At 41.4% G+C, this 22,307-nt stretch overlaps 1 protein-coding gene across 2 annotated transcripts; it reads left to right on the top strand.

Moving 5' to 3' along the window:
* Nucleotides 1-1,675: 1,675 nt before the first annotated feature.
* On the top strand, nt 1,676-21,741 carry LOC128642420 (AP2-associated protein kinase 1-like). Of its 2 annotated transcripts, none has more exons than XM_053695194.1 (2): nt 1,676-1,948; nt 20,493-21,741. In XM_053695194.1, the coding sequence occupies exon 2, from the start codon at nt 20,897-20,899 to the stop codon at nt 21,716-21,718; it is 822 nt and encodes a 273-aa protein (XP_053551169.1). In that variant the 5' UTR covers nt 1,676-1,948; nt 20,493-20,896; the 3' UTR covers nt 21,719-21,741. The 2 variants fall into 2 exon arrangements, with proteins under 2 accessions (XP_053551169.1, XP_053551162.1); XM_053695187.1 differs by lacking the exon at nt 1,676-1,948 and adding an exon at nt 8,068-8,521.
* The last annotated feature ends 566 nt before the right edge of the window (nt 21,742-22,307 follow it).

Raw genomic sequence — 22,307 nt, forward strand, 5'->3', positions numbered from 1 at the left:
CAGGGTTAGGATGAGCCACAACTGGAGCGGCAGCAAAGGCAGTCTTAAGACTATTACAGGCCTTAATGGCAGTAGGTGACCAATGGAGTGGATCATTTTCTTTACGGGTCATGTCTGTTATAGGTTTGACCAAGGAAGAAAAGTTTTTAATAAACTTTCTATAGTAATTGGCGAACCCCAAAAAACGTTGAATAGACCGAAGACCAACTGGGCGAGGCCACTGCAGAACTGCAGATAACTTGTCAGGATCCATGGAGAATCCTGCAACGGAGATAACATAACCTAGGAAGGTTACTTGAGTCTGATGGAACTCACATTTCTCGAGTTTACAAAACAGGCCGTTCTCACCGAGTCTCTGAAGAACCTGTGTAACATCAGAACGATGAGCCTCAAGTGTGGGTGAGTGTATGAGGATGTCGTCTAAGTACACCACAACACACTGTTGCAACATATCTGGTAGGACATCATTAATAAATTCCTGAAAAACAGCAGGAGCATTACATAGGCCAAAGGGCATTACAAGATACTCATAATGCCCGCTCCTGGTGTTAAATGCTGTTTTCCATTCGTGACCCTCCTTAATCCTAACAAGATTGTACGCTTCTCACAAATCAAGTTTAGTAAAGACCGTAGCTCCCTTGAGGCGGTCAAAGAGTTCTGTAATGAGCAGAATAGGGTAAGCATTCTTAATGGTAAGATGATTAAGACCCCTATAATCGATGCATGGTCTTAACTCGCCACCCTTTTTCTTCACAAAGAAGAAGCCAGCCCTTGCAGGAGAGCAGGATTTGCGGATGATCCCCCACGACAGAGCATCGGCAACATACTCCTCCATAGCACAATTCTCTGCAACAGACAGAGGGTACACCCGGCCCAGAGGAGGAATGGCTCTGGGTTGCAGGTCTATGGCACAATCGTAAAACCGGTGAGGAGGCAACTTACTGGCATGCACCTTGTCAAACACGTCTAGGAACTCTCGGTACTCCTCTGGCAATTGAGATACCGAAGAAGTGCACAAGACTTTAACTGGTTTCCGAAGACAAGTGGAAATACATTGCGGGGACCACGACAAAATTTCGGACCTGCGCCAGTCGAGACTGGGATTGTGCTTTTGGAGCTAGGGAAAACCCAGAACTACCGGAAAATGCGGAGAGTTTATCACCTGGAACTGGAGGGTTTCAAAATGGAGAGCCCCAACAGCCATGGACAACGGAGCAGTTTCATGAGTAACGAGTGTGGGCTGAAGGGGCCTGCCATCAATGGCCTCAATAGCAAGCAGAACGGACCGAGGCAAAACAGGAATGGAGTGCTTTGATACAAAAGCACTGTCAATGAAATAGCCCGCAGCACCGGAGTCAACAAGAGCATGAGTGACTATGGAGGAGTCCACCCAGGAAAGGACAACTGTGACAAAAGGTTTCTCCTTAAGCGGTTCCAGGACGAGGATAAACCACCCAAGGTCTGCCCCTGACAGGACCTTAGGTGTGAGCGTTTCCCGGCCGTGTAGGACAAGACTTCAAAAGGTGGCTCTGTAACCCACAATTGTCATGCTACTGTCCCTTTAATTAGAGGCATGCACCTTTTTCTCACTCTGCCTATTTAACCACACCTCTGATAACTTTTAGTTGCTTGTTATTGTGGCATGTGTTCACTTCTCTGGAATACAGCACCTAAAGCCTACTCATTTGTATTAACTGAAGTACAAGACTTGCCTGCTCATTTTCTGAGCATTCTGGATTTTCATTTACTCAGTAGCTGCAATCAGCTGTGTGCAGCTCTGCCTTTCTCTGACACACCTTTCTCACAGCCTGGAGCACAACCAGACCTGCAGACTGCATCAGCCGCCATAACAGCGTGTCCATAACAGCGTGTCTCCTCTGAGCAGAGCCTGCTCTATCTGGGATCCCAGCACCGGTAACTACACTATATGCAATATTGCGTGACAAATGTAAGTTATTTTGCTACAAGTCTAAAGTAACAATTTACAACGTGTAATTTGTATTATTCTAACAGCCTTTATAGTAATCCACATACCAGTAGCCTGATTTCTATTCCTGTGGTTTCCTACCTGTATCCTTAACCAGTGTTGATAACAATTGTTATTCTATTAACCCTTTGTGGTGCTTGGGGCTATGTGAATATATGACCTGCTCTCACATGTTATCAAGGGTTAACATACTAACTGCATATTTACTGACACATATATAAGGTTGTATAAGGATCATAAGCAGGCTACAAATACATAAGAAATGAGATTAACCCCTAATTCCTTAACTCTGTAAAAATAGATTCAGTAAACAGCATTACAAAATAACAAGCCTAAAAAATGGATCCTACAGAGCTGTCCTCACATGTGCATAACCTAAACCAAAGGGTAGAACAATTAGCACAGGGACTAAGGGAATTACAAATTCAAAATGAAACATTAAGGGGTGTAATTAAATACACAGCAACACAAAAAGTTCAGTTAACTGGAGCTACTAATGAACCTAATGTTAGCCCTCCTGAGAAATACTATGGGGATAGATACCTTTTCAGAGATTTTTACAACTCATGTAATTTGATGTTTGACCTTAAAGGGACACTGAACCCAATTTTTTTCTTTCATGATTCAGATAGAGCATGCAATTTTAAGCAACTTTCTAATTTACTTCTATTATCAATTTTAATTTGTTCTCTTGCTATCTTTATTTGAAAAAGAAGCCATCTCAGCTAAGGAGCCAGCAAATGTTTGCTTCAGGACCATGGACAGCACTTGTTTATTGGTGCTGACCAATCAGCAAGGACAACCCAGGTTGTTCACCAAAAATGGGCCGGCATCTAAACTCACATTCTTGCTTTTCAAATAAACATACCAAGAGAATGAAGAAAATTTGATAATAGGAGTAAATTAGAAAGTTGCTTAAAAATGCATGCTCTATGTGAATTACAAAAGAATTTTTTTGAGTACAGTGTCCCTTTAAGTCAAAAACTTTTGCCACAGAAAAACAAAAGGTCTTTACTGTAATATCTTATCTCCGTGCAGAACCAAGGTCATGGGCAAATTCATTTTATGAAAATAATGACCCCATACTTAATTCCTTAGACTCATTTTTTAGAGCTATGGCATTGTTATATGATGACCCACTTAAGCAGTTAACAGCAGAAAACAACATGAGATCTCTGAAACAGCTTAGATGGCCAGTAGAGGACTATATAGCTGATTTTAAAAGATGGGCTAGAGACAGTGAAAGGAATAACATTGCCCTAAAAAACCAGTACGGAATTGGCCTGTCTGAGGCCGTCAAAGATGAGCTTGCTAGAGTAGAGATTCCTGACACTTTAGATGAATTGATGTTACTAAGTATTAATATTGACAGGAGGTTAAGAGAAAGAAAAAAAGAGAGAGGCACTTTAGAACCAATTAAAAACAAACCTTACAACAACACCCCCTCATATCCATCAACATCAACAACTGAACCTATGGAAGTGGGGTTGGCTAGGGGCCCCCTCAAACCTGAAGAAAAGGCAAGGAGACGACTCTTGAATTTATGCTTATATTGTGGAACCAAGGGACATGGGGTTAAGGACTGCCCTACCCTGGCAAGGACTAAGAAAGGTAACAAAAAAGACATTCATTATGATACTGTTTGTAACCTCTCTATTACCCATTATTGTCATCTTATTACTTTACAGTGGAGACACCATCAGACTGAAGTCACAGCAATAGTGGACTCTGGCGCCTCAGGTGTATTCATAGACAAATCACTCATCACTGTAAATAAAATACCCACTGTTAAAAAGCAATATCCAATTGTTTTGCATGTATTTAATGGTACTTCTTCCTCAAATGGTCCCATCACACATCAAACCACACCATTACTACTCATTACAAAGTAGGGCCATACAGAACATATAGTATTTGATGTTACCTGTTCACCATTATTCCCTGTAGTATTAGGTCTGTCATGGCTTAAACTCCACAATCCAGTTATTAACTGGGACGCGCTCACTATCACACTAGATTCAGACTATTGCAAGGATAATTGTTACATCAGTCACATTCTTGCTTCCACCACTAATGACACAATTCCCACACAATACCTAGAATACACCAACGTATTCAGTAAAAAGGAGGCAGAAACTCTGCCTCCACATAGGACATACGACTGTCCCATTGAATTGCTTCCTGGATCACCGATACCAGTAGGTCGTGTATACCCCTTATCACAGCCTGAGTTACAACACCTCAAGGAATATATAGATGAGAATGTTAGGAAAGGATTCATAACACCATCCACTTCCCCTGCGGGTGCCGGAATATTTTTTGTCCGTAATAAAGACAACTCATTACGCCCTATTATTGATTACCGAGCACTAAACAAGGTTACAAAAAAGAACAGGTATCCGCTACCGCTGATACCGGAATTAATACAAAGACTCTCCTCAGCCAAGATATACACTAAATTAGACCTAATGGGCGCCTATAATTTAGTGAGGATCAGAAGTGGTGATGAGTGGCTCACCGCCTTTCGCACACGATACGGCCTATATGAATATAGGGTGATGCCGTTTGGGCTGTGTAATGCCCCCGCCACATTCCAGTTTTTTGTGAATGACGTATTTCATGATCTATTGGATGTATTCATTATTATTTACCTAGATGACATACTGATATACTCAGAGACACTAGAACAACACATACAACATGTACAAATAGTGCTGGATAGGCTCAGGAAGCATCACCTATTCGCAAAACCGGTAAAATGTATATTTCATACCACTCAGTTATCATTTCTTGGTTATAGCATCAGTCCCCAGGGCATACAAATGGAAGATAATAAGATCACAGCAATCACTAACTGTCCTGTTCCCAACTCAAGGAAACAAGTGCAAAAATTCCTTAGTTTTTCTAATTATTATAGGAAATTTATACAGGGTTTTTCTGGAATAGTAAAACCACTAACCAGATTGACCAGTACAGCTACAAAATTCCAGTGGACTCCCCAGACACAACACTCATTTGACCTCCTAAAACTTAAGTTCACCACTGCTCCTATCCTCTGCTTTCCGGACCATAATCTACATTTCATTCTAGAAGTGGATGCAAGGGGAATCTTTGGAACATCCTATGCATCCTATCGCTTATTATTCAAAGACGATGTCCTCCTCAGAACTTCATTATCCAATAGGTGAGAAGGAGCTATTGGCAATCAAAGTTTCATTGGAACATTGGAGGCATCTCCTAGAGGGTACAGAAAAACCAATCATAATATACACCGATCACAAAAACTTGGAGTACCTACAAACCACTCGTACCTTATCCGCACGTCAGGTTCGCTGGAGCCTCTATTTCTCTAGGTTCCACTATCTTATAATGCATAGACCCGGATCTCATAATGGAAAACCTGATGCACTCTCTAGGTTACCACCTCAACCAACTAAAAATACTACACCAGGTTCTGTTATACCAAATACTCATATAATTGCTATGAACATATCTTTCCAACAACAAGTTTGTGTAGCACAAAATCAAGATAAGGAAAAACCTCTCGATAAACTAACAATACATCCAGATAGATTGTATTACCATAACCAGATGTTGTACATACCTCCACAACTTCAAAATGAAGTACTATCTTATGTTCATGATTCGGTTCTCACAAACCATCCGGGTGAGAAGAAAACCTTAGAATTATTACAGCGTAACTTTTGGTGGCCAAACATGACTCACACCATTAGTAATTACTTAAAAACTTGTCCTATCTGTATACAAACTAAGCCGCAACACAAAAAACCTTATGGGTTGCTACTCTCCCTACCAATAGCAACTAGACCATGGAGTGATATAGCTATGGATTATATCGTTGAATTACCATCCTCTTCAGGATATACAACCATACTAGTTATCGTGGATCTATTCACAAAGATGGCTCATTTTATCCCTACAGAAAGACTTCCAACTGCTTCCATCACTGCTCGCCTATTCCTTGCTAACGTAGTAAAACTTCATGGATTACCTGATACCATAACATCAGATAGAGGAAGCCAATTTACCTCCAGATTCTGGAAGGAGCTCTGTAGCCAACTACACATTAACCCAAGACTCAGTTCTGCCTTCCATCCTCAGTCCAATGGACAAACTGAGAGAGCCAACCAATGGTTGGAACAATACCTACGCTCTCATTGTAATGAACAACAGGATAAATGGGCAGATTACCTACCTTATGAAGAATTTGCTTATAACAATTCTGTCAACTCCTCTACTAAATACTCACCTTTTTATGCGAACTACGGATACAACCCTACTTTTCACCCTCTTACGGAATCTACCACCAATACCCTAACTACTGAACAACTGGTGAGGGATCTCGCCAAGATCCATGAGGTCATGAAGTATAACATTCAAGAAGCCCAAGCAACCCAAAAGTTTTATTATGATCTCAGGAGACGTGAACCACCCACCTACAACATAGGTGATAAGGTTTGGTTGTCAACAAAGCATTTGAACCTTCATGTCCCATCAAAGAAACTCACCTCTCTATATATAGGTCCTTATTCAATCAGCAAAATAGTGAATAAAAATGCTGTGACTCTCAGCCTCCCATCAACTATGCGTATACACCCGACTTTCCACGTCTCCTTACTAAAGCCATACCATCAAATCCGGGGTAAGCCTTTGCCAGAAATTAGAAAAGGTACTTGGCTACCAACCAGATTTGGCTGTTTTAAATGTAGAGGCACTAGGTGCATAACCTGTGATCATATCACAGAAGGGAACATTTTTCAATCACATAGCACAGGGAAACAATATACGATTAGATATAATCTTAACTGTAACTCAACACATATAGTGTACCTTATGACATGTAAAGGCTGCCAGATTCAATACCTCGGTAAAACAAAAAGAAGGTTGAGAGATAGGGTATTGGAGCATATCAGAGATATAAATGACCCAGATGTATTTACCTCAGTGGCCTCACACAAATTTGAACACCAGGGATATTCCTCCCTAGCTTTTTTCCAAGCAGTTGATCATGTCCCCTTATCAAAAAGAGGGGGGGACAGGGAGTATCAGCTAAGCAAAAAAGAGGTCAGGTGGATCTTTAATGTGAATTCTAGGATACCATTTTGGCTTAATTATTGAGTCAGATGTTAATTTGTTTGTGTAATGCACTTCATCCTGCTTCTTTAAATGATGAGTCTATATGTTGCACATTAATTCTTTACTATTTTAGCATTTTGTATTTATGGTAGGGGTATTTTCCCTTCTTATACATATAGTGTGTTTTTAATGGCATAGAATTTATATATATATATATGATATTCAAACTGCAAATTTTATAAATGCATTTTCATTGCAATGTATCTTAATGGTATTGTATTCCTGTATTAATACTGTTTGTTGCAGCCTGTATATATATGAGGGGTTAAAAATTGGATTAAGTATTTAATGTTATACAGGTGCTCAATTAACCTTGATACCCCTCTATGTAGACTTACAGACCTGTATTCAGTTTAAGCAGTGAGCAAGTGAGGCAGTCCCTCACGAAACGCGTATGTTTGTTACTGTTCTGTAACCATCCGGACCTGCTCCGTTTGGTGCCTTTTTTCTGCATGCCCATTTGATTTTTAGCACTGTTTGTACCTGTGAAATAAACCCCTTTTTGCATCTTGCCTGCAATTTCTCACTGGATTTATTGGCGGATGGTTAGCCGGCTTCTTTTCTGTACAGCTTGAAGTTTACTGACGTCATCGGACCGAGACGCCTGGATCTGGCTCCTATCTGCATCCGTAGGAATGTTAATAGTGCACACGCTGAAGACGCGCTGGATGGATCGTTGAAGAAAGCCGCCTTTTACACTGCCTGGGGGTAAGCACCGCTTACTTTGTTTATATTCCATAAGCCTTTGCAGGTCCCACGAGTTGATCTCTCGAATTATCCGGAATATGAGATTTCTGAAGTTCTGGACTCACGACGACGTGGATTCGTGGGAGCCCTTGACTAATCTTCGTGCCAACCGTCTGGTATCTCTATTCCATCATCACAATCCGGACAGGCCACCTCCGTGAACTGAACACCTTTGGCGTTCCTTGTGAGGGGGGTACTGTCATGCTACTGTCCCTTTAATTAGAGGCATGCACCTTTTTCTCACTCTGCCTATTTAACCACACCTCTGATAACTTTTAGTTGCTTGTTATTGTGGCATGTGTTCACTTCTCTGGAATACAGCACCTAAAGCCTACTCATTTGTATTAACTGAAGTACAAGACTTGCCTGCTCATTTTCTGAGCATTCTGGATTTTCATTTACTCAGTAGCTGCAATCAGCTGTGTGCAGCTTTGCCTTTCTCTGACACACCTTTCTCACAGCCTGGATCACAACCAGACCTGCAGACTGCATCAGCCGCCATAATAGCGTGTCCATAACAGCGTGTCCATAACAGCGTGTCCATAACAGTGTGTCTCCTCTGAGCAGAGCCTGCTCTATCTGGGATCCCAGCACCGGTAACTACACTATATGCAATATTGCGTGACAAATGTAAGTTATTTTGCTACAAGTCTAAAGTAACAACTTACAATGTGTAATTTGTATTATTCTAACAGCCTTTATAGTAATCCACATACCAGTAGCCTGATTTCTATTCATGTGGTTTCCTACCTGTATCCTTAACCAGTGTTCATAACAATTGTTATTCTATTAACCCTTTGTGGTGCTTGGGGCTATGTGAATATATGACCTACACTTACATGTTATCAAGGGTTAACATACTAACTGCCTATTTACTGACACTTATATATAAGGTTGTATAAGGATCATAAGCAGGCTACAAATACATAAGAAATTAGATTAACGCCTAATGCCTTAACTCTGTAAAAATAGATTCAGTAAATAGCATTACACAATAGAGGCAGAGCCCCTCCCTCCTCCTAAAGGCCCTCTCTGCCACGGAGAGACGCGTGAATCCCAACTGCATTGGCTCAGCAGTACCTGGTGACTCGGGACCAGAAGGCATGGGAGGAGAGGGAGGCATGGGTGGGAACGAACACGTAGGAGACAACGGAACAGGAGGCTTCCGCAAGTGCTCCTTGAAAGAGGGCCTCTCTCTGAGTCTGATGTCAATTAGGATAAAAAAAGACACCAATGCCTCGAGATCCTCTGGTAAATCTCTGGCAGCAACTTCGTCTTTAATCGCATCAGAGAGCCCATGAAAGAAGGCGGCAACAAGGGCTTCATTGTTCCAACCTACCTCTGCGGCAAGCGTACGGAACTCAATAGCATACTAAGCAACAGATCTTGTACCTTGCTGAATGGACATGAGTCGTTTAGCAGCAGAGGAGGAGCGAGCTGGAACATCAAATACCCTTCGAAAGGAGGCCACAAATTCAGGGTAATTGAAATCACAGGTTTATTAGTCTCCCACAAGGGATTAGCCCAGGCAAGAGCTGTGTCAGAAAGTAACGAGATGAGAAATCCCACCTTAGCTCTGTCAGAGGGAAACGCCTGAGGTAACATCTCAAAGTAAATGCCCACCTAGTTCAAAAACCCTCTGCACTGAATAGGATCGCCTCCATATCGCTGAGGTAGAGGTGCAGAACCAGACATGCTCCTGGTAGGCATAGGTGCAGCAGCGGAAACAGGAGCAGCCATAACTTGCGGGACACTTTGGTCCAAATGTGCAGTGTGAGTCAGCAGGGTTTGCAGGGCTAGTGCAAATTGATCCAAGCGGTGATCCTGTTCATCCATCCTGGAAATGATGGCAGGTAAAGGTGGATTATTAGCACCATCAGGATTCATGGCCTTTGCGTAATGTCAGGGTGCCAGGAATCAGACTGAGACGAGAAGTGCAAAAATAATCACACCTTTATTCATAGCAAAAAATAATAAAAAGTCCACAAGTCAAATAACAAGCCAGGAGTCAAAACCAGAGCTGGTAGTCAGACGAGCCGAGTCAGGAGCCAAAGCGAATAGTCAGACGAGCCGGAATCAGGAACAAGGAAAACAGCAGAGTCAGGAACAAGCCAGGGATCAGGAACCAGGAAGGATGTCAGGCAGCCAGGTAATACACAGGAACTCTCACAAACAGGTCTGAGACAATGCAAAGCGTACTGAACAGAGGCCCTTTAAATAACACATCACATTTCTGAGACTGCATCCTGTCTCACATGGATGATGCACACCAGTCTGGCCATAAAAGGAAGTGTAGGAAATGAGCAGCATCCTCACAATGCACCATAGTCAGGAAGAGAGGTGAGTAAAATGGCTGCCAGCAGCACATGGCAAACAACAGGGAAAAAACCCTGACAATAACCTTGTTTTGCATGTACATTTTATAACCTCAATAAAAAATATTTAAAAATTTTTTTTAACAAAATACATTTATCTAAATTACAATAAATAATAAAAACTAAATTACACAAAATAAAATAAAGAAATGATCAAATATTTAAACTAATTACACCTAATCTAATAGCCCTATCAAAATAAAAAAGCCCCCAAAATAAAAAAAAACCTAGCCTACACTAAACTGCCAATGACCCTTAAAATGGCCTTTTGTGGGGCATTGCCCCAAAGAAATCAACTCTTTTACCTGTAAAAGAAAAAAAAACAACAACCCCCCAACAGTAAAACCCACCACCCACACAACCACCCCCCCAAAAAAAAAACTACCTAAAAAACTCTGAAAAGGGCATTTGGATGGGCATTGCCCTTAAAAGGGCAATTATCTATTTTACATTTCCCAAAGTCCCTAATCTAAAATTAAAACCCACCCAATAAACCCTTAAAAGAACCTAACACTAACCCCCGAAGATCCACTTACAGTTTTTGGAGACCGGACATCCATCCTCATCCAGCCGGGAGAAGTCTTCATCCAAGCGGCAAGAAGTCGTCCTCCAGGCGGGCAGAAGTCTTCATCCAGACGGCATCTTCTATCTTCATCCTTCCGATGCAGAGCAGCTCCATATTCAAGACATCCGGCGCGGAGCATCCTCTTCTTTTGATGGCTCTTCAAGAATTTAGTTTCCTTTAAATGACGTCATCCAAGATGGCATCCCTTGAATTCTGATTGGCTGATAAAATTCTATCAGCCAATCAGGATTAAAGGGTAAAAAATCCTATTGGCTGATGCAAGGAAACTTCATTCTTGAAGAGCCATCGAAAAAGAAGAGGATGCTCCGTGCCGGATGTCTTGAAGATGGAGCCCCTCCGCGTCGGAAGGATGAAGATAGAAGATACCGTCTGGATGAAGACTTCTGCTCGCCTGGAGGACGACTTCTTGCGGCTTGGATAAAGACTTCTCCCGGCTGGATGAGGATGTCCGGTCTTCAAAAACTGTAAGTGGATCTTCAAGGGTTAGTGTTAGGTTTTTTTAAGGGTTTATTGGGTGGGTTTTAATTTTAGATTAGGGACTTTGGGCAACATAAAAGAGCTAAATGCCCTTTTAAGGGCAAATCCCATCCAAATGCCCTTTTCTGGGCAATGGGGAGCTTAGGTGTTTTAGGTAGGTTTTTTTTGGGGGGGGGGTTGGGTGTGTGGGTGGTGGGTTTTACGTTTGCTGGGTTGTTTGTATTTATTTATTTTTACAGGTAAAAGAGCTGACTTCTTTGGGGCAGTGCCCAGCAAAAGGCCCGTTTAATGGCCATTGGCAGTTTAGTGTAGGCTAGGTTTTTTTTTGGGGGGGGGGGGGCTTTAGGGTTAGACTTAGGGTTAGGTTTAGGGGTTAATATATTTATTTAGTGTTAGTGATGTGGGAGGCCAGAGATTTAGGGGTTAATAACTTTAGTATAGTGGTGGCGGCGACATTGGGGACGGCAGATTAAGGGTTAGTAAGTGTAATGTAGGTGGCGGCGATGTTTGGGGCGGCAGATTAGGGGTTAATAAGTGTAATGTAGGTGGTGGCGATGTCGGGGGCGGCAGATTAGGGGTTAATAAGTGTAATGTAGGTGGCGGCAATGTCGGGGCAGCAGATTAGGGGTTAATAAGTGTAATGTAGGTGGTGGTGATGTCGGGGGCAGCAGATTAGGGGTGTTTAGACTCAGGGTTTATGTTGGGGTGTTAGGTTTAAACATACATTTTCTTTCCCCATAGGAATAAATGGGGCTGCGTTAGGAGCTTTACGCTCCGTCATTGCAAGTGTTAGGCTTTTTTTAGCCGGCTCTCCCCATTGATGTCTATGGGGAAATCGTGCACGAGCACATAAAACCAGCTCAAGGCGTCCATCCGATAAAAATCGTCGCCCGCAAAAGCCGGCGATGCCAATATTTGCGCGGGTTTGGTATCCTATATACGGCGTAACCTAGAAGTTACGCGCGTATATTTCTGCAGTCGCCCGTAGTTTTTTGGGCCATAGGCAGGTATACCAAACCCGCGCAGTTTGGTATCCAATATGCAGCGTAAGGACTTACGTGGCGAAAATGGAGAAAACTTACTCCATTTTCACCTCGCCACAAAAAGCAGCCGTAAGAAGCCTTACGCTGACTATTGGAGCCCCGTAACTCCCTAAACTGGCTGCTAAAATAAACCTAACACCTAACGCATGCGCAATGTCTATCTCCCTGTCAACCGCGATCTGCTAAAATAAACCTAACACCTAACGCATGCGCAATGTCTATCTCCCTGTCAACCGCGATCTGCTAAAATAAACCTAACACCTAACACATGCGCAATGTCTATCTACCTGTCAACCGCGATCCCCCCCCCCGAAATCCCTAATAAAGTTATTAACCCCTAAACCGCCGCTCCCGGACCCCGCCGCCATCTACATAAACTAACCCCCTACTGTGAGCCCCTAAAACCACCGTCATCTACCTTATCTATCCCCTAATTAGAACCCCTTACACCGCTGTCATCTACCTTATCTATCCCCTAATCTGACCCCTTACACCGCCGCCACCTATATAAAAATTATTAACCCCTAATCTAATCCCCCTATACCGCCGCCAGCTATATTAATATTATTAACCCCTAATGTAAGCCCCTTACACCGCCGCCATCTCTATTAAAATGATTAACCCCTTATTTAATCTACCTACCCCGCCGCCAGCTATATTATCTATATTAACCCTAAGTATATTATAGTTAATATAGGTATTACATTATATATATTAACTATATTAACCCTAATTATATTAGGGTTAATATAGTTAATATAGTTACTATAGTATTTATATTAACTATATTAACTCTATCTAACCCTAACACCCCTAACTAAATTCATATTAAATTAATCTAATTCATTTATAAACTAAAATATTCCTATTTAAATCTAAATACTTACCTATAAAATAAACCCTAAGATAGCTACAATATAATTAATAATTACATTGTAGCTATGTTAGGGTTAATATTTATTTTACAGGTAAATTGTTAATTATTTTAACTAGGTATAATAGCTATTAAATAGTTATTAACTTTTTAATATCTACCTAGTTAAAATAATTACCCAATTACCTGTAAAATAAATCCTAACCTAAGTTACAAATACACCTACACTATCAATAAATTAAATAAACTACAAACATTTATCTAAAAATACAATTAAATTAACTAAACTAAATTACAAAAAAAAACAAACACTAAATTACAAAAAATAAAAAAAGATTACAAGATTTTTAAGCTAATTACACCTATTCTAAGCCCCCTAATAAAATAATAAACCCCCAAAATAAAAAAAATTCCCTGCCCTATTCTAAATTAAACAAATTTCAAAGCTCTTTACCTTACCAGCCCTTAAAAGGGCCTTTTGTGGGGCATGCCCCAAAGAATTCAGCTCTTTTGCATACAAATACAATACCCCCCCTCCATTACAACCCACCACCCACATACCCCTATTCTAAAACCACCCAAACCCCCCTTAAAAAAGCCTAACACTACCCCCCTGAAGATCTCCCTACCTTGTCTTCACCACACCGGGCCGAACTCCTGATCCGATCCGGGCGATGTCTTCCTCCAAGCGGCAAAGAAGAATTCTTCCTCCGGCGATGTCTTCCTCCAAGCGGCAAAGAAGAATTCTTCCTCCGGCGACGTCTTCCTCCAAGCGGCAGCAAAGTCTTCATTCTTCCGGCGGCATCTTCAATCTTCTTTCTTCGCTCCGCCGCCGCGGAGCATCCATCCCGGACGACTACTGAACTTGGAATGAGGTACCTTTAAATGACGTCATCCAAGATGGCGTCCGCCGAATTCCGATTGGCTGATAGGATTCTATCAGCCAATCGGAATTAAGTTAGAAAAATCTGATTGGCTGATTGAATCAGCCAATTAGATTCAAGTTCAATCCGATTGGCTGATCCAATCAGCCAATCAGATTGAGCTCGCATTCTATTGGCAGTTCCGATCAGCCAATAGAATGCGAGCTCAATCTGATTGGCTGATTGGATCAGCCAATCAGATTGAACTTGAATCTGATTGGCTGATTCAATCAGCCAATCAGATTTTTCTAACTTAATTCCGATTGGCTGATAGAATCCTATCAGCCAATCGGAATTCGGCGGACGCCATCTTGGATGACGTCATTTAAAGGTACCTCATTCCAAGTTCAGTAGTCGTCCGGGATGGATGCTCCGCGGCGGCGGAGCGAAGAAAGAAGATTGAAGATGCCGCTGGAAGAATGAAGACTTTGCTGCCGCTTGGAGGAAGACGTCGCCGGAGGAAGAATTCTTCTTTGCCGCTTGGAGGAAGACATCGCCGGAGGAAGAATTCTTCTTTTCCGCTTGGAGGAAGACATCGCCCGGATCGGATCAGGAGTTCGGCCCGGTGTGGTGAAGACAAGGTAGGGAGATCTTCAGGGGGGTAGTGTTAGGCTTTTTTAAGGGGGGTTTGGGTGGTTTTAGAATAGGGGTATGTGGGTGGTGGGTTGTAATGGGGGGGGGGGTATTGTATTTGTATGCAAAAGAGCTGAATTCTTTGGGGCATGCCCCACAAAAGGCCCTTTTAAGGGCTGGTAAGGTAAAGAGCTTTGAAATTTCTTTAATTTAGAATAGGGCAGGGAATTTTTTTTATTTTGGGGGTTTATTATTTTATTAGGGGGCTTAGAATAGGTGTAATTAGCTTAAAAATCTTGTAATCTTTTTTATTTTTTGTAATTTAGTGTTTGTTTGTTTTTGTAATTTAGTTTAGTTAATTTAATTGTATTTTTAGATAGATGTTTGTAGTTTATTTAATTTATTGATAGTGTAGGTGTATTTGTAACTTAGGTTAGGATTTATTTTACAGGTAATTGGGTAATTATTTTAACTAGGTAGATATTAAATAGTTAATAACTATTTAATAGCTATTATACCTAGTTAAAATAATTAACAATTTACCTGTAAAATAAATATTAACCCTAACATATCTACAATGTAATTATTAATTATATTGTAGCTATCTTAGGGTTTATTTTATAGGTAAGTATTTAGATTTAAATAGGAATATTTTAGTTTATAAATGAATTAGATTAATTTAATAAGAATTTAGTTAGGGGTGTTAGGGTTAGATAGAGTTAATATAGTTAATATAAATACTATAGTAACTATATTAACTATATTAACCCTAATATAATTAGGGTTAATATAGTTAATATATATAATGTAATACCTATATTAACTATAATATACTTAGGGTTAATATAGATAATATAGCTGGCGGCGGGGTAGGTAGATTAAATTAGGGGTTAATAATTTTAATATAGATGGCGGCGGTGTTAGGGGCTCACTTTAGGGGGTTATAGATATAATATAGCTGGCGGCGGGGTACGGGAGCGACGGTTTAGGGGTTAATAACTTTATTAGGTTGCGGCGGGGTACGGGAGCGGCGGTTTAGGGGTTAATAGCTTTTTTATTGTTAGGATAGTGAGGGGGGATAGCGGATAGAGGGTTAGACGTGCCAGGCTTTGTTAGGGAGGCGTGTTAGACTTGTCGGGCTTTGTTAGGGAGGCGTGTTAGACTTGTCGGGCTTTGTTAGGGAGGCGTGTTAGACAGTGCGGGTGTTTTAGACTTTAGTCAGGTTTTATAGGCGCCGGCAGTTTATAACGTGCCGCAAGTCACTGGCGACACCAGAAATTTGTACTTGCGCAGATTTCTGGACATCGCTGGTTTGTCAGACTTACGGCACGTTAGCATCTGACGGCGACTTATATGGGATAGCTCGAGTTGCGAGCTGAAACTGCGGGCGACGCCGGTTCCCTCGCTTGCGCCGCAAACTGCGATCTATATCGGATCGCGCCCTAAAGCAGCACTGGTATTTGTGTGCGATATGGAGCTCAACGCTGCCATTTTGCCCACAGCGCTATTAAAGGTGAGCGGTGGAGATAACTTGCAAGTTATTACCGAGCCACTCATAACGCAAAACTCGTAATCTGGCCATATGTTTTTAATATTCTCAGTTTTTAAAACTTTTGTAATCCTTTAAACAGTCAATACATGTTAGACATAATCAAAATCAAAGATTAGCCTGGGAATAGTAAGTATGTGGATATATTTTATTATTATTATTATTTCTTTAAATATTGAACATATAAATTGAAAGGTTTAGTTTCTATCACATGCATTGAAACCCAGGTTTTTCCCTTATCTAACTCTTCTGCTTAGGAAAATTAGAGACATATATAAAACATGCAAGAAAAAAGAGGGTGCAAACAAATGAACTATCTAACAGGGTTTCCCCACAGCCTTGTTTGCATACTATCTTTTTTATTTTATGTTTATAATCTGTCCATAATTGTCCTTGGCCGAAGGACTCAATAGGACTGAATTAAAGTAAATTACAAAATAGGTACAATCTTAAAGGGATAGGAAACCCCAAAATTTTCATTCATGATTTAGATAGAACATACAATTTTAAATAACTTTCCAATTTACTTCTATTATCAAATTTGCTTTATTCTCTTGTTATCCTTTGCTGAAGGAACAGCTTTGCTCTACTGGTTGCTAACTGAACTCATATAGTCAGCCAATCACAAGAGACAAATGTGTGCAGGCCCCAATCAGCAACTTGCTCCCACTAGTGTAGGATATGTGCATATTCTTTTTCAACAAGGGATACCAAGAGAAAGAAGCACATTTGAAAAGAGAAGTGAATTTAAAAGTGTCTTAAAATGACATGCTCTATCTGAATCATGCAAGTTTCATTTTTACTTTCCTATCCCTTTCAACTGTTTAACCCCTTAATGACCGCAGCACTTTTCCATTTTCTGTCCGTTTGGGACCAAGGCTATTTTTACATTTTTGCAGTGTTTGTGTTTAGCTGTAATTTTCCTCTTACTCATTTACTGTACCCACACATATTATATACCGTTTTTCTCACCATTAAATGGACTTTCTAAAGATACCATTATTTTCATCATATCTTATAATTTACTATAAAAAACATTATAAAATATGAGGAAAAAATGAAAAAACACACTTTTTCTAACTTTGACCCCCAAGATCTGTTACACATCTACAACCACCAAAAAACACCCATGCTAAATAGTTTCTAAATTTTGTCCTGAGTTTAGAAATACCCAATGTTTACATGTTCTTTGCTTTTTTTGCAAGTTATAGGGCCATAAATACAAGTAGCACTTTGCTATTTCCAAACCACTTTTTTTCAAAATTAGCGCTAGTTACATTGGAACACTAATATCTTTCAGGAATCCCTGAATATCCATTGACATGTATATATTTTTTTTAGAAGACATCCCAAAGTATTGATCTAGGCCCATTTTGGTATATTTCATGACATCATTTCACCGCCAAATGCGATCAAATAAAAAAAATTGTTCACTTTTTCACAAATTTATTCACAAACTTTAGGTTTCTCACTGAAATTATTTAAAAACAACTTATGCAATTATAGCATAAATGGTTGTAAATGCTTCTCTGGGATCCCCTTTGTTCAGAAATAGCATACATATATGGCTTTGGCTTTGCTTTTTGGTAATTAGAAGGCTGCTAAATGCCACTGCGCACAATACGTGTATTATATCCAGCAGTGAAGGGGTTAATTAGGGAGCATCTAGGGTTAATTTTATCTTTAGTGTAGTGTAGTAGACAACCCCAAGTATTGATATAGGCCCATTTTGGTATATTTCATGCCACCATTTCACCGCCAAATGCGATCAAATTAAAAAAACGTTAATTTTCTCACAATTTTAAGTTTCTCACTGAATTTATTTACAAACAGCTTGTGCAATTATGGCACAAATGGTTGTAAATGCTTCTCTGGGATGCCCTTTGTTCAGAAATAGCAGACATATATGACTTTGGCATTGCTTTTTGGTAATTAGAAAGTCGCTAAATGCTGCTGTGCATCACACGTGTATTATGGCTAGCAGTGAAGGGGTTAATTAGGTGGTTTGTAGGGAGCTTGCAGGGTTAATTTTAGCTTTAGTGTAGAGATCAGCCTCCCACCTGACACATCCCACCCCCTGATCCCTCCCAAACAGCTCCCTTCCCTCCCCCACCCCACAATTGTCCCCGCCATCTTAAGTACTGGCAGAAAGTCTGCCAGTACTAAAATAAAAATTGTTTTTTTTTTAAAAAAAGAACAAAAAAAGCATATTTACATATGCTGTGTTTAGGATCCCCCCTTAGCCCCCAACCTCCCTGATCCCCCCAAAACAGCTCTCTAAGCCTCCCCCTCTGCCTTATTGGGGGCCATCTTGGGTACTGGCAGCTGTCTGTCAGTACCCAGTTTGGACAAACAAATGTTTTTTTTTTTTTTCTGTAGTGTAGCTTCCCCCCCCCCCCCCCACAGACCAACCCCCACTACCTAAATGACACCTAAGGGTTTTTTTTTACATTATAGGTCCCACTTTTATTTTGTTTTGGGACACATTTTTTCTGTAGTGCAGCGGTTCCCACCCGCTCCCTCCCCATGCACGTGCCCGCTCCTGCCCCCTCGTGCACGTGCGCGCGCCCGCGCGCTCCCCCGGACTTCCCCGCCCACGATCCCGCCCCCTCCACATGACCAGGGCCATCGATGGCCGCCACCCACCTCCCACACCGGCTCCCACCCACCAACGATACCGGCCATCGATGTCCGGTGCAGGGAGGGCCACAGAGTGGCTCTCTCTGCATCGGATGGCCGTAAAAAGTTATTGCAGGATGCCTCCATATCGAGGCATCACTGCAATAACCAGAAAGCAGCTGGAAGCGAGCAGGATCGCTTCCAGCTGCTTTCCACACCGAGGACGTGCAGGGTACGTCCTCAGGCGTTAACTGCCTTTTTTCTGAGGACGTACCCTGCACGTCCTCGGTCATTAAGGGGTTAATGTCCCTTTAAAAATATAGCTCAAATCACACTTCTATGAAACTTTTTGAATTCAATGAATAGCTGAAGATTTTTTAAAAACAATATATTAAGGGCCAGATTACAAGTTGAGCGCAAAAATATTGCTTCCCCAAAAGCGATATTTGCGCTCAACTGAATAATACCAGCGCATGCAAATGTGCACTGGTATTACAAGTGAGGTACAATGTGAACGCTACGGGCGCAATCCGATATACGGCGTAGTTTTCGGCGGCGCCCGTAATTTCACCTCGCACATCGGGGTATTACATATACTGCGCCCTTAGATGCTAAACTGGCGTAAGTAGGACAAACTGGCGATCTTCCGAAAAGTGGGCAAATAGTCGTCGCAAGTGACTTACGTCTGTATTTTGTCCACGTAAAGTCTCAATAAAGAGTAGTTTATGCAAATTAGGCTAACACTCGTAAAAATCAACCGCAACTCCATCTAAAAATGCGCCACGTAATTACGCTATTCAAAATTAATATATAAACCCATGCGCAGCCGCCATTTTCTTCAGTGTGTTTGGATGGTTCATTGAGCTACAGCACACTACAGTGGAGTGGAGGATTAGTCAGAGCAGAGAGAGAGGCGCAAACAGAGGAGTTAGGTCGCATTGTTGGTTGGTTAAGCTTGTACACTTACACATATTTTTACATATTGCACACATATTGCATACATACATATACAAAATACACAACACTTTTTTTTCTAACACCTCACACATTTTATTTAAATTTTACAGTGTGATAGGCTGAATGTTTGGTTGTGATTGTGTGTGATTGAACTGGGAGTGAGTGTGAGTGTGTGTAGTGTGAGGAGGGCAGGGAGAGGTAACACAATGTAATTCATGATATGAGGAGGAATAGTGCAATACTAACATGTCTCAGAGTTACACAGGCCACAAGCCACATGTAGAGTTTTCAGTAAATGGACACTATAGCCATCACAATACTTTTAGCTCAAGAAAGCAGGTTCAGTGCCTACATCAGGCTAAAGTAAATTGTGTGACCATAGTGTCACTTAAAGAACACATTTTCTCCATCATTGACATGTACACATAACTATTGAATGAAACACATACCTGTATACTGCGCATATTAAATTCCCTCATATCACAAATCACAATGTGCACATGCATGTTATAGAGTTTGACATGAGAATCAGCATAGGCCCTAGCATGTATCAATGTACATTGTATGCCCACATGGACATATATATGACTGTACTAATCCCTCTCATCATTTGACTCCTCCACAGAACCTCCTGTCACGGGGATGCAAACAGGCATGCCGCCACCTCCACCACCCCCACCAGTCACAGGCATGCCGCCACCTCCACCACCACCACCAGTCACAGGCATAAAAATCTCCTTTGAGATACCTATTTTTTCCAGTCACAGGCATGCAGCCACCACCACCACCAGTCTTCAGGCAACCACGTGAACATTATGCTCCCAGACATGAGCAGGGTTGGATGGCTTCAGTTGAGGACCCGGAAGTGATGCCACCATTGACATATGACCCCTGGCAAGATTCCTGGCCAGAGGAATATTCTTCTTTTGGATTTGAGGGGGAGCCAAGACAGCCACAAAGGGTCCATTTATTTATCCCCCCCCCCCCCCAACACAATCTCAAGGCATTCATGGCTTTTACACACAGGCTATGTCACAAGAAGTGCCAACTGGACAGGCTGAGTGGTCACACACTGGTCATCAGTGGGACTATCAATCCACCCTGAGAGCTCCACCATACTCTTCACTTGGGAGAGCACCACCATCCTCTTCACTTGGAAGAGCATCACCATCCTCTTCACTTGGAAGAGCACCACCATCTGCAGAAGAACATATAGCTGAAAGTACTCAAGCAGCAGCAGATGCAGCTGAACCTGCACCTCAAGCACCACCAGATGTAGCTGAACCTGCACCTCAAGCAGCAGCAAATGTAGCTGAACCTGCACCTCAAGCACCACCAGATGTAGCTGAACCTGCACCTCAAGCAGCAGCAAATGCAGCTGAACCTGCACCTCAAGCACCTAGAAGCCCTGCTGCTCAAGAGCCTGTGGATGCATTGTATTCACCCCTGTGGGAGGAATACATTGCACTCCAGAGGAGGCTCATAACAAGCACCGAGAATATACAAAGAACCCAAGAGAGGTTCTTCAGGAGCCAACAGAGGAGACAACAACGTAGCATAGAGCTACAGAGAGACATAGCAGCATCATTAAGTGCAAGTGTTCATAACCAATCCCAGATGATGCGAATTCTGTCTGATTTGCAGATGCAAATGGACAATAGATGCAGAGAACAAAATCAACTCTTGGGTGTGTTGGTTGAGCACTTTACACACCAGCAGGACACTGCCTCCAGCCTATCATCTGTGGCCAGCACACCAGCAGAAACAGAAGAATCTTCTCAAACCAGAAGAACAAGGCAATCCACTACAGCCACCTCAGCTGTCTCATACCAGAAGCCAAAAAATAAATAAATATTCTTATAGTTCACCATAAATCTTGTCCTCTGTTATTTACCATATAATTGTCATCTACATCCATGTGAGGGGTGTTTTAGTACACTAATATTGTTAAAACATATAATAAGGCCTGTGTGGAAATGGCCCAAAAAAGGTAATATTATCCTGTTTATGACATCTTCTTGTACTATAACTCACATCCACAATAGTTGTTTCTGAAGGGTGCATATAGTAATATTCACTTCTAAGATGTAAATCAATGTATCTCACATCCAATATAAATTGACACATTGTTATATATAGTAGTGATGTTACTGATAGGGTGGGCATTATCAGGTGTTTTATGTCTGCAGGTGAGAGGTTGTGTCTGTGATTGGTTTGACACAATTGCAAAGAGGCAGCCTTCAAGAAGATCTTAGAAATGATCATATGAGCCATCCTAGGTTTTGCTTTCAACTAAGAATACCAAGAGAACAAAGGAAGTGTTCTAATTAAATCTTAAAGTAGTTTGAAATAACATGCCCTATTTAAAAGAAGAAGGTTTTCTTTGGACTAGACTGTCCCTTTATATATTTTGGCATCAGTGCCAAGCTGTGTTAGCATT

This window comes from Bombina bombina, chromosome 1, assembly GCF_027579735.1.
Source record: "Bombina bombina isolate aBomBom1 chromosome 1, aBomBom1.pri, whole genome shotgun sequence".
NCBI lineage: Eukaryota > Metazoa > Chordata > Amphibia > Anura > Bombinatoridae > Bombina > Bombina bombina.

Bases quoted from the DNA above. Each gene is read 5' to 3' on its own strand.
- LOC128642420 (XM_053695194.1), top strand. From the start codon at position 20,897: ATGTCACAAGAAGTGCCAACTGGACAGGCTGAGTGGTCACACACTGGT.